Raw genomic sequence first — 14140 nt, 5'->3', positions numbered from 1 at the left:
TCATCTTGTAAACGCAGGTACGCATCTACTCAGCTTCCCTAGAAGCTGAAGAGACAGGACGATTCTTCCCACAAGCAATAAAAAGTTCTCAAGATAAGCAGTACGATGGGTGTGTAAAATACATTTCTGAAATACTGCCATTATAGAGTGAGAAAATAATGGCTTATTTGCAAATCTTGCTGCTTCATGGGCCCTTACAGAATTCAAAGAAAAAAATACACATTACTGCAAGGCTAATATGGGGCCCCTTTCAACCTGAAAAATTCTCAGATTATTTAAATGACTGATGGTAAAGTACTGAAACACAGATCCCAGTTAGTTTTCTAAGCTGAAAATCAAAGTGAAACTTCACCACTTGGAAGCAGAATAGTTTTTTGTAAATTTCTCAGATTAAGTTAGTGAGACAAGACAGGATCCTGATAGTTAAAGTCCTGATATGTACAGGTTAACATCTGACTGTTGCTCTTGAAGACTGTTAAGCAGAAGAAGCTGGGTTTGAGAGGATTCTCAAATACCGTGACAGCTTGTGTCATGCCAGTAACGATAATCAGTTAAACATTAGTGTTTTTTAAAATCATTGTAAGGAGAGAAGCTGACAGCTGCTACAGGGAATTATGTCTCGCTGCCAGGAGTAACTATAATGAATTGGGAATTTGGGGTTCACCATGCTGTAGGAAAAAAACAGAACACTATCCAGGGAAAAGTCATGATTTCCGTAAGTAACTGCTAGCAAAGAATCTTGCCCTGCCCAGTAAGGGCACATGAACATCAAGTTACCACAGGGATAGCATTCAAACCTACAACAAATTTAACTTCAATTTCAAAAGAATTTTTTGTAAACAAAAGCAGGTATATTGTGGTTTACACACAGAAAATGTTTAAACTTTCATTTCTCTTATTTTGACAGAAAGGGAAAACAAGTGTTGCCCATTACTTGTTAAGGCTAGAACTACAAAAGAGCTAAGAGTTGAAGAGAAACAATGTTTGCATGTACTTGTCCTTATCAGGAAGAATTTTGCTCAAATACAAAGGTATTTAGAAAGAAAACGTTTTAACAGTTAAGTCTTTTTTTTTACGCTATTTTAATTTCTCCACAAAGACTCTTGATGCAGTCCTTTGTTTATATGACCAGTTCACAGCTCTTTTCCACTCAGGCTGTGTTTCCTATTAGGTAGTGAGCTCTCCATTATCRATTGTGTATATAAATATACACAACCTAGACATTACTTCCAGCTCCACAGCAGCTGTCATAAAGGAAGCACTGTGACTCCCTACAGCCCATAATTAAGGCTAGTTATACTTTGTAAAACACTCTTAAATTTCATAAAACACCTCCTTGCGTGACTGAATCTGTTCTTTGAGAATTTCATTTCAATTCAGTTAATTTGTTGGAAAGCTCTGCTGGAAAGAGTTCAAGTGAATGATGATATGTTTTTGAAAAAAATGTATTTACTTACCCATTTTCTCTGGTAAGGAGTTGAGGCATCAGAGTCTCCTAAAACCAAAACCAGTACTTCTATCAGATCCAGCATGAAAGCTTATTTAGGCTTTTTGATGTTTAACATAATAAGGTCAACATAGTAAAATACAACGTTTTATATAATAYAGTTTTTAAGATACTCTACTACACTAAAATACATTTACATTAGTTACACAATCTGCWACAAATTTTAATTTTGTAGAATGAAAATTATACAATACAGCCAACTACAGAGATCCTATCCTATCCCATTATCCAGAGTATGTGCACACTGCTTGACTYCTGGTCACTACACATCCCCGCGGAGAAGGAGAAATACTTCTGTCTTCGGAACCCACCTACCTCAYACTCATCATGGGTCTTTCCCTCACTATCTTCATTCATTCCAGATGCTCCTTTTACTTCTTTTAGACTCATGGTCATACAACAGTGGTGCACGGAAGAAGAAACAGCCAGCCACACTCACAGGAAAACAGATTCCCTTTTCCCCCGGAAAAGCCCTGACAAACAGGGATCTTGACAGTTCATCAAACAGGTATTTTCATAAAATATTTTGACATATCAGCATTTTGGACCAATTTTCCTGAAAAATTCCTAGCTCAACCTAGGAATAGCTCTTTGGGCAACAGGTGAAACCAATGCCATTAGGAACTTAAACTCTCTATGTCATATCATCCAATGCATAACTGTTTGAGAACACCACCACTAAATTCTAACACTGATGTAAGTAACTTAGTATATAGTATTCCGACAAGTGAACTCTTAACACGTGACCTGACAGGCTTAGCAGCCAGAGTTTAAGACACTGTTGATCCAGCTTCTCTCTTCATTCCCTTACCGAAAGTTAAAATTTTCACAGAGAAGACACCAGCATTAACCTCTTGCCTAGATCCACACCCATAATTCACAGACTCCTATGTATTAATTGTCATCAATAATTTAGGTAATAAACCAGGTTTTGCATTGCAGCTGAAGAGCTAACCTGTGCTACCCCTGTCCTCATTGGAACAGTAACTTCTTAAACCTCCATAGCAAAGTCAGTGGCACAATTTCATGGTGGTATAAGAAAAGGAAGTAAAACATTTTCAGATAAATAGAAATACTATATTTGTACTGACTAAAACACTGGATAGATTTAGATTTTTTGTAAATATATTAGAATGTATATATATAACGATTTTGTAAATATAAATAAAAATATTACTTTTATTCTCAGAAATGTCTGTGGTTTTTTTCACCAGCTTTCTCTTCGGAGGAAGTTCAATTTCTGATGCCTTCTGAACTCTCCCTTCTGTACATCGTATGTAAAAGCAGATAATCAGAACACAGTATATGGCACATCATTTAATAGTTTTTTTTTTAAAAAAAAAAAGTAAATTCTCAATTCTTTAGGACCAATTTTGGTTTTAATAGTCATAAAATTCAGTTTAAGAACAGAAAATATAAATACTGCYTTGAGAACATGTGGACTCCCCTTGTTAAAAATATATATGAAATTAAAAGTCACAAAAATGTAAAGTCTGCCTGAAACTAGTATTATTTTGTATCAGTGATCCAGTTTGCCCAGGACCAGTAAACACAGGGTCTGAAAGGACTAGTAAACACAGGGTCTGAAATGTCAATCCTACATCAAGCCACATGGTAGCCACAAGATACTTCTCCTGTTTAGTTTAGAGGCCCACCATCCTCTGCAGACTGAAAGGGTACAGACCAACTGCAGCCTTTTCACCCCACAGAACTGATCCTGACAATCACTGTGTTCAGCAAACACTGAATTACTTTCTAAGTTTCACACATAGCGCTGACTTTCTGAGTTACCTGGTATTAAGGCTGGAAGTACAGAAAAGTCAAAATGTATACTGGATACAACTTTGGATGGCATCATTTGCTGAACAGGTGATGTAGTCTCTCTGTYGTAGGTTGGCTGCGCAGCTGCTTCCAAAACATAATATATAAAAAATTAAGTTTTCAGAGGCAAAACAGTCATTCAAAATCACGCTATTTCTACTAAGAAAAAACAATCAAGAAGACAGCATCTCCATGTAAAAAAAGACAAGAAAGAAGCAATGGTAACTAGTAAAAATAAGCACAAGGATTGCAATTAAAATTAGCTCTATTGGCTAATTTCAAACAACTTGTGCCTCATATTCTTCACAGTATATGCAACTTAATGTTATAATAATTCCAAAATCCATTATGATCTATGTTTATTTTGATCAGTGTCAATCACATCACTAAGAAATGTGTCAAGCAAACAGAATACTCTTTTGGATCTGAACTGTAAGTGAAATATCTAAAACAGGTGATTTTGTGAGGAGATAATCTCTAATAGTATCTGCATCAGCTACCAAATGTGTTTTCAGAAAAACAGGCTTGACAAGAAATTTTATTTAATCAGAAAATCTATTCATGAATATATGTATTTGAATTTTTTTTTTTTTTTTTTTTTTTTTTTTTTTTTTTTTTTTATTTTTTTTTTTTTTTTTTTTTTAATTTTTTTTTTTTACAAACTGAGTGCTGCCTGTGACTATGAATCAGTAACACTATCAGCATTTACAAGGGGTAAATGGATAATTGCAAAAACAAAAGCATACAACTGTCTGACTGAAATCTTGAATGCATCAGGTGTTTTAAAAACTACAAATACAGATCAAATATGCCCACTGTTTTTTATTTTCATATGCATACACACATATCAGTATCTGAAAGGGATAKAAAATATAGAAAGATAAAACTTATATTTGCCTAAGTAATGAAATTGCATTTCTTCCTTTCAGGAATCATTGAATTCTACATTCTACACAAGACAGTATACTAAGTTAGCTTTTAAGTAAATCACTTATTTAATAAGATATAATGGAAATTATTTCAATATTTGGATTTTTAAGAATAATATTACATATGTATAACAACAATACAGCTTAAAAAGTGGAATGATGAGAAGGGGGGGTCACAATTTCACCTTGTACATGCATTTTTAAGTGTTGATATAAATAGTTAAGAGTAATTAGAATATAGACATGAAATAGCACTATTTGGTTAAATGGTGACACAAATGATTGTACTGAATTCATTGTTTGTGGAAAATATAGAGAAAGATGGAGTTCTCTGTGCCAATTCTCTATTGCCAATTGCACAGTTGTCCCCTGCTGAGATGACTTGCTGAATTGTTTTGAGTATCTGCAGGATGCACAGTAATAGGAATAATTTAGGATTGGATAATCCCATAGTTGTACTACAAAATACCAAAACCTGTTGCAGACAAGGGAACAAAGACTGCAAGGGTATGATGGCACAGGGACACCTTAATGTGAGCATACGTGGATAATGGAACAGGAAGAAGAGTTAATAGCAAAACTTACTGGAAACAATTTTACACCTTTTGGCGTGACAGTAGAGAATGACAGCTTGCAGTAGCAAAGAGGTTCACAGAATATTGTAATTTGTGGTTACGTCTACCTCCTGGTCTGTTAATTTTTTAAACAAGTTCTGCTATGGTTTGGACTTTTTAAGAGAGAAACCCTGACTGACATCAGRCTCAAACTGAAGAATGACATCTTCCAAGTGGGAAGAAAGGTTCAATCTCCAGTTAGCATGAATCTGTGACTGCGAACTGGAATTTGAAAATTATTCTTTTGAAGATCATTTGCTAATGAAACGTGCGTTGGATTAGCTGACTGTTGACACACTGGAGGATGGGAAAGATAGTCTTCCCTTAARTGACAGGAACTCAGTATACATTCACAGCACTCTGAAATGTCCAAAGAATTTCTGCATTTCTTGCAACAGTGTTACATTAATCTTGAAAGTCAAGTGCACAAGCCTACCTTGGGAATAAAGGTATCTAGGGTGACCACACTGAATTTAAAATTAAATTACCATATATCAAACCTAAGGATAATTGTTTGCCTTTTYCATGGGCTAAACATGAATAAACTGTCAGCTGAAGCTTAGGTGTTATAAAGTTACTCATTAAGCTTCAATAATTTAGTYATTTGTCTAGGTTCTCAACTATCAATTAGTCCTGTGAGAGAACAGTCCCAAATTAATCTTGCAAAACCTGTGGCAGTTCATCCATCCCTGGGAAGCTTTGCACAGAATTGTGTTTTGCACAAAATTGTACTTGACTAGCAATGCTTGCTCATTTACTATACAATCCTGGAGTCTATAGCAGAGAAGATCCTTCTCTACAAAATTTCACCTTTTAAGATCTCTTTCTCCCTGCCCCCCTCYCAACTTACTGCCATCTTAGGAGTTACCTGCTTTGAATTATCATGCTAAGACAAATAGCAGTTAATCAAAATTTAAATCAAAACTGTTTAGGATTGCAGTTGTGATCTAGCAACAGTAGCTATCTMATTTAGATATGGAAAAAAAATAAAGGCTTGTATCAGCCAGCTCAAAGTTATTCATATATTGATATTAATGAATATATGGAATTTCTTTTGAACTAAGCCTTAAAGGAGACGTAATACATCTGCTAAGTATTTCAGAAGAAGCCAGGTATTTCAGAAGAAGTTCAAACATCTTAAATCTGCAAAAGAATGGAATTAACATTCTTTCRGGGTGAAACGTGATAATCACCATGAGGTCTGGATAATCTATTATCTTCCATTGCTTTTACTTTGACTCTTACAATGTTCTAAATTACATTAAGATATTCAAAAAGACTGATTTATGTTATCACATAAATAACATGCTACATCCAGGAGAGACAAAGACCAGTCAACACTGGTCTCCCTCAGCTCAGAAGGTAACTGTGTTCTCCTTTTGGCAGTCACAAGAATATAGAAGACAGCAACATGAAACATCTCTTTATTCAGGTGTGAGAGGAAAGAAAAAAAGGCACTAATGCTCTTCAAAAAGTAGAATTGTTCTATCAAGTCATCTATCATTATAGAGTATCTCATATGAAGATTTTCCATTTAGTAACATGCTTTTCAGTACTAGTAGGTTAGGACTGTCTGCCTGGCACCAGATGAAGTATTTTTTTTTTTTTTAGTTTATTCATACATTCGCAAACATCATAAATCTGAAAGGCTGGCAATAAGGCTACTCAGAGCCGAGGATACCAAACCAACAATTCAGAGTAAAAAATAAGGAGAGCAATTATTCCGGGCATGTAGTGGCTCCTGAATGTCCCAGAGTTTAACCTTTGGAGTCATTTCAATGTTTCAGCTGTAGTGGAGCTAGAATTCTGACTTTTTTGCCTCTTTTTCTGGTATCAGGGATGATAACTATCAGCTTCTTTAGTTCTTCCTGTAATGACCAGCATACAATAGATGCTAATCTGTCACTGAGGTTCTTTGCCAGAGGTAAAAACTTTGTATCTAAATATTCTTTACAGATATATTTCAAATACAGATTTTAAAAGATAAAAATATAAGGTATATGGCAGGAATCTTTGCRTACTGCTCAAGAAGCAATTAGACTCAGGGTATGCAGCATGATATTTCTCCTCCTACTACATTCAATAACTTGGTCAGCTAGCTAATTTAGCCATCTACCTTTCCTTTCCTTTCTTTTTGTACAGGCCAATGCATTCTGTACAAGTCTTACTCAAATATTATGGCCTTACAGACCCCCCTTTTAGCACCTGGACCACACACATTCATAAGCTATTGCATTAGGGCCCTTTTCTCCTCGCCAGACCAGCTGTGCTGGCTGGATAGGACTGGAACGCAGGGAAATGGCTGTGACACGCCAGAGTATGTAGGACACATGCACTAAACAGAGCCACAGAAGTTACCTGTAAGATTTAAAAGGTAAATTAATGTTCAAGAAAAATCTCCCAAAACAACAACCAAAAATGTAGAAATCTACACCATTTATTACCTGGAACTGTCCCTTTCTTACCAATGGATTTGTCAGTACTTTGAACAGATGACAGAGCTGATGGAAGATTTGGAAGCAGAATTCTATTTTTTTGTGCTAACAATTCATTTTCTGCAAACAGGTTATATAACAGACAACAAATGAAGTGAATTACAATTAAAGAGTGTCTCACCAAATGACAGACTAAAATCCATGAACAGTATTCTAATTTAGTTATTTTATTTGTATACATTATCACAAGTTACATCTAAACTGATAAACATTCTTTAGGATTCTGCTCTTTCTCTCTCTTTTTCTGTACAACTGCAATATTATACAATCTGACTTTTTTTTTTTCCTTTCCATCACAAATAAATATTCATTATCACAGAATCACAGAGCAGTTGAGGTTGGAAGAAACCTCTGGAGCACATCTAATTCAACCTCTTGCTCAAAGCAGTATCAACTAGAGCAGGTAGCCTGGGGCCACAACTGGGTAGGATACAAATCTCTCTAAAAATAGACTCCACAGCCTCTCTGGCAACTATTCCAGTGTTTCACAACYCTCATAGTAGAAAATAAATTTTATGTTTGAATTTCTTGTATTTGTGTCCATTGACTCTTATCCTTTCACTGGATACCCTCATAAGAGGGTATAAATGCCCAACCTTTCTCTTCTCAATGCTAAACTCCAGCTCTCCAGAATTATAAAAAATATAAAAAACTAAAATTTATATTATTTATTTCTCATTACTAATATGAAGAAGAGACTGAAGAAAAAGATACATGAAAAGCATATAGAATGGGGCAAAGGACAGCATTTGAAAAATGCTATTAATTAGACTGATTTTGCAAAAATCAATCATCTTTGGTCAAAATATTGTTATTTCTCCATTTTTACCCATTTCCCCTAAATGAAGATGTCAACGTGTGACAGCTCAACTCAGTCATCAACTAGTGCTTTCATATTTTTGTTAAGTTGCACTCTTTTGTCCTCTTTTTAGATAAAAGGATCACATTAACCAAACCTGTCCAAAACACATCACTGTYTTAGTTTTCTATGTGAATAGAAAACAATGAATAAATAATTATATGGTTTCAAAGTAAAATTCTTTACTTACCAGAGCTTCTGTCTTGATCAAGTGGAAGAGCTGAAAGAATACGTTCTAGCTGCAAAGTTCTACTATTTAGAGGCCATTTTCTGGGCACTTCTGATTTTCTTTCAAAAAGATCAGAATTGTTGCCTAAGCAATTATCTAGTAGAAAGAAAATATTTAGAAGCAACCATGAATATATGTACCAGAACACTGAGTACTGGAAAGTAACTCAAGTGAATGCTCATGTAACAAATATATCAGCACCATGGGATTATCTCATTAGAAAGGAAAAATTACAACTAGAAAAAACGTGTAGGGCAGAATTTTAAATAATTTAAGAATATTTGGATTAAATATTAAATAAACATTAAAGGTAAGATTTTTTAAAAAGACAGATTAACAATAAATGGAAGAGTGAGAGACAGGAATGTAAGAAAATTTTTAAAATACTGAGGATCCAAAAAAATAAGTCTTACATATTCTGTCAATGGAAATGGATTAAAATATTGTTTTTATTTAAAAATATTTATTTGTTGATTCCTCATAAGAAGAATCACAACTTGCTTTAACACTGCCTTACACAAAACATAAAGCAAGTTAATTATTTTGATCTAAAACAGAAATTTGAAAATACTATACTGTAAATTCTTTGCTATGTTAAATTCTCAAGTACACACCAAGAGACAGCTTTTCAAACTCTTGCTTCTGTGCTTAATTTTATGTACGTGATTAGGATTGCCTAAAGAGACAGTCATGCATACTTAGACATTCTTAAGTGATTTAAAGAGCAACACTCCTATTATAAATGTCTTGCACTGCAAACTATTAAATTTTCTTTTACACAATAGAGATTTTTACTTATTTTTGTTTGAAATTTTCAAGATATATCTTCTCATCAGAACATTCATCATCAGCTAAAGATATCTCACTGTAAAGAATGAGCCAATATTCAGGTGAAAGTGTAGATTACTTTCCACATATACTAGATCTTGTGGTCACTCTCTATTCATTTCTATACACCAACTAGTACTACTAATCACAGCCTGCTTTTTTATTTTGTTTTGTGCTTACTGATGACATGAAATACCAAGGGGAAGGATAGAGCTAACAGAGGGCATTTCTGGCAGCATGGTATGTTGGCTAGTGGTTGTGAGAGTTGCAGAGTCGTGGATGAATGTGAGTAATCTGGAATGCCTGAAGTATGGAAGCAGTGCACAGAATGAAAGGGTAAATAGGCAGAGAAAGAGTTGGAGCAATGGCAAATGTAGAGGGAAATCCAGCTGTTTCCAGTAAGCCACCATATTCATCTATCTACATGTTTACTTTCAAGCYACTTTTACTACTTTGCACTTACCAATTAATCTGTTTGTGACTAAATGGTTTGTTACCACATTCTCAACTTCCTGCAGGCTCTTTAGATTTTCTTCTATTTCAGTAACCAAAGTCTCTCTTTCCTTGATGAGGTCCTTTACTTTGTTTCCTACTGAAAGGGGATGATTTTGGTGTATTTATTTGAGAAAGTAATTTACAGAATATCTCTACAGAATGAAAAATCAAGATTCAGAACATGGAAACAGAATGCCTGTATTTCTCCTAAAACACTATTGTGGCAATACAAAAATGTCTATGCAGATTAATAAAACTATTGCATTTCATCAGATAAAGTATTTACATGTTGTAAAATGAGCACTGAAAATGTATGAACTATTTCTTTAATGCTATCTGTTATCTAATTTACCTAGTMTATTAGCACAGTCCAAAGCTAGGTAACAAATAAAACATACAYGTGTATCTGAAGCGTCATATTTTTTATCTCAGAAATATTTCCTAACCAAAGCACAGCCCTAAGAATAGTCACACAATCACACCTTTTCTTCCTAAGAAAGAAGTACAGAATTAGGATCAAGGCTTGCTTCAGACTCCCATATAAAGAAGACACGTAAGTAAGGTAGAYCAAACTTATCCATGCTTCTACTGAAGTGCTAGCAGTCTAAGAAGATGGGGGGAAGGGTAGAATACCTTTCTTTTCTGATGAGGATAMTGACATGACATAATAGGCATATCAAAAACTCTGCAGACGGGTAATAGCAGACAGGGCATTATAATTGCAGGAGTGAAAAAAAAATAAAATCTACTTCAGTAATTGTTTATTTTTGAAAAAGGAAAATACAAAAAATGAAAAAATTCAAAGAGYTAGAAGGATAACATGCTTGCAGGAGGCATCAAAATATTCTTGAGCACCATATAATCTGTTCAAAGAAATACTTTAGAAAGATCACAAAAACAGAAAAAGCACTGATTAAACAGTCAGTAAAATAAGGTATTTCAAACAAGAGGACATCTTTGAAAAAGYTGATGTCATAGTTAAATCAAGAGAACAGAAATGAACAGAAAGTTAAACACTAAATTATGCCATAAAAGAATCTGGTGAGTAATTTACAGAAGGGATAAAAATAATAAACACATTTTAACAAAATACAAGAAGGATAATTAGAGTAAAGAAATAGGACTATGTAAATTCATTCTCTGCCTCTATATTCACTATGGAGAAGTTTCAGGAGGCTGTCAACTTAAAATCTCCCATCATGGGGCATATATTAGAGAAATTATTCAAAATGAAATATCAACAGAAAATACTTTAATCAATGAAAGGAATAGCAACGAACTTGCCAGGAGCCAACGATAATCATTTARGAAGGCTACAGAAACTCAGAGATGAATACCAGATCTCTGTACCAATAGAACGGAACRCAGCTAACATGGTCTCAATTTCTGGGAGGTTTAAAAGGGTTTTCTGGGAGACTTAAAAAAATAYAGAAGAATTAGGCAGATATTTTTGTTGCTAATTGGTACAAATGATAAGATCTAGTGGTACATGGATAAGTATAATGTACTGGGGAAAAGTCAACACAGGCAAAGTGAAGTAATGCCTCACAAATCTACTGGACTTCTTTGAGGGAGACAGTAAATGTGTAAACAAAAACAGATCATTTCATACAGATGGACTTCCAAAGGCTTTCAACAATGCCTTTCAAAAAAGACCTTTAAGAAACTTCCAGAGGATATGAGGAAGGTCTTCAAATGAATAAATAACTATTTAAAGATGGAAGATAGGAAATAAATCRTAAGAATTAATTATCAGTTTTCTAGTTCGAGAGAGGTCATGGATGGAGTCCTRGAGTGATCGACAGTAGGGTCTGTACTGTTCAACACACTTATAAGTGTTCTGGAAAAGGGGTGAGTAATAGGGTGACAATAATATTGATAATCAAGCTAGTCAAGTAAATGTTCAGGGACTACATGAGAAGACAGATAAATTAAATATTCATAAATAAAAACCAAGGGAAATGTACAAATCAGTCATAGTTGTACATAGTCAATGGTGATCTCTGAACTACCTTTTGCCTAGTCCAGAARCAAAGCACAGAGTCAGCTTCATGCTCAGCATCAGTCAGTAAAACAAACAGAATACTAGAAATAATGGAAAAACTGTAGAAAACAAAACCAAAAACACTGTCATCCATACATATTTATGTATTTATGTAAGACAGGCATGTCTGCATTTCAAATATCACTTTGGTTTCAGCGATCTCAGAAAAGATACAATAAAACTAGRAAAGACACTGAGAAGGATGACACAGATATCAAATTTGCCTAACAGATTCTGTACAGAGAACGCCTAAATAAACGGGATTTTCATCCTGAAAAAGGCTTCTCAATTGGGATCGGGTGACTTACCATGACAGACAATGGAGAAGGTGAATAGGGGAAGAATGAACTAGGAGCTATCAGAAAAAAAAGATGCCAGGTTCAAAACAAACAAAAGATACTTCTTTCCTACACAGCTAGATGAAAAAAAAAAGACTTTGATATACTGTGGATACTGTGGATTTAAATTTGTTTAATGCATGTTTGAAAAATCAATAGACAAATTMATGGAAAAAATTAATCACAGGATATTAATACAGAATGTATCAACCACGACTCAGAAACTGGACAATATTCTGGCAAGAATCATATACTGTTCACAGAATCATAGAATGGCTGCAGTTGGAGGGAACCTCTAGAGATCACCTAGTCCAACGYCCTTGCTCAAGCAGGGTCACCTAGAGCATGTTGCACAGGATTGTGCCCRGGTGGGTTTTTGTGTATCTCCAGAGAAGGAGACTCCACAACCTCTCTGGGCAACCTGGTCCAGCRCTCTGTCACTCTCACAGGAAAGAAGTTTCTTCCTCATATTCAGATGGAACTTCCTGTGTTTCAGTCTGTGCCCATTGYCTCTTTTCCTGCCACTGGGCACCACTGAAAATAGTCCATCCSCATCCTCTCTGCACCCTCCCTCAAGATATTTGTATACACTGGTAAGATCCCCCCTTAGTCTTCTCTTCTCCAGGCTAAACAAGCCCAGCTCTYGCAGCCTTTCCTCGTAARGGAGATGCTCCAGCCCTCTGATCATTTTTGTAGCCATACACTGGACTCTCTCCAATAGCTCCATGTCTCTCTTGTACTGGGGAGCCCAGAATTGGACACAGTACTCCAGATGTGGCCTCATCAGGGCTGAGTAGTTACCTACATATTTGTTTTTGAATGCAGCTGGAGATAGGACACTGGGCTATATGGACCTTTAATCTGACCCAGAATAGCTAGAAGCTGACGTTCTTTAATACTTACCATTCATGCCATGAAGTTGGCTGGCAGCCAAAGCCCGAGTCTGTTGCAGATCTTTCCAATTTGATTCTAGGTTGGTAAGCAAAAGCTTTCTTTTTTCTGTTAGGTCCTGCATTTTTTTCTCTGCCACAAGAGAAATACTTAGTAGCARTAACTAGAAGTAAATTATATTTACTATTTTAAAATATGATTCAAAAGAGATAATAGACTTTTTTCAGTATGTTTTTCTGGTCTGTTACTTTGTGTCACACTAATAGGTCCATTTAAACCTCATGTTGCCTGGAGCAGAGGCAACAAATTCTATTTCTAGATCTTCACTGATAAAAAAAACTAGAACATTTTTCCACAAGTCTCTCAAACAGCCATAGGAAAAGAGTGTACATCAAGAGTTCTGGGAGCTACTGCAGGAGGAAAGAGGCCTGGAAAAATGAGCTGAGAGAGTCAGAAACCTTAATACATCAGAAAAAAATATGCTTGCACTTAGCAATACGTGAGTAGGCAGATACCACCAGTCACCTCTTTCATATTCTCTTCTTTCACTTGGTGAATGAATTCTTTTACCAGTACAGAAAATCTAACTAATTTGGATGCTATATAGCGTCTGGGATTTTCAAAATGACCTAAAACTTTGAAGTATCCAAATTCATCTGCATTTCTATAATAACTGGTGTTTTGGAGCGAAATGAACCAAGCACCAAGCCATTTAATCCAAAAACTAAAATGTGACAAAGTAGTGCTCCTGTTTGAAGCATAATCTACAGTCAGCAAGTAGGAATTTGGTGAATCTATAAATGGTCAACTACTATTTTATGGTTTTTCCCAAGACACCGTGGAAAACACTAACTAGTCAAAACTCAAGTATTAATCTCTGCAGAAAACCACTTGATGTTTCCTGTTTACGCCACCATTTTGAAAGCTACCAAATACTCAGCTTGATTTTATTTGACAGGACAGATGATTTCATATTTATCTAATTTCTTAGTAAAAATATCTTTCTGTAGAACTCAATAACTTTTAGAAGTCTGTTATACCAACATTATAACTGCTATTAATCAACAGGGCAATTTTAATACACCCCCCC

At 35.1% G+C, this 14140-nt stretch overlaps 1 protein-coding gene across 7 annotated transcripts in view; it reads right to left on the bottom strand.

The window, feature by feature from the left end:
• The window catches only part of CCDC7 (coiled-coil domain containing 7), a 38734-nt gene that overhangs the window by 751 nt on the left and 23843 nt on the right, over positions 1–14140 (bottom strand). Inside the window, exons 12-18 of one of the 7 annotated variants that reach the window (XM_085301385.1) lie at positions 13063–13182; positions 9746–9874; positions 8416–8550; positions 7316–7426; positions 3299–3415; positions 2685–2771; positions 1458–1495 (exon numbers count right to left, since the gene is read on the bottom strand). In XM_085301385.1, the coding sequence (XP_085157511.1) occupies positions 1458–1495; positions 2685–2771; positions 3299–3415; positions 7316–7426; positions 8416–8550; positions 9746–9874; positions 13063–13182 (737 nt within the window). The remainder of the gene's footprint in view (positions 1–1457; positions 1496–2684; positions 2772–3298; positions 3416–7315; positions 7427–8415; positions 8551–9745; positions 9875–13062; positions 13183–14140) is intronic. The other 6 variants (XM_085301386.1, XM_085301388.1, XM_085301389.1 and 3 more) reach the window with 6 other exon arrangements.

This window comes from Rhea americana, unplaced genomic scaffold (genome assembly GCF_003343005.1).
Source record: "Rhea americana isolate MKP2758 unplaced genomic scaffold, rheAme1 scaffold_176, whole genome shotgun sequence".
Classification (NCBI taxonomy): domain Eukaryota; kingdom Metazoa; phylum Chordata; class Aves; order Rheiformes; family Rheidae; genus Rhea; species Rhea americana.
This window is presented reverse-complemented; position numbering and strand designations above follow the sequence as displayed.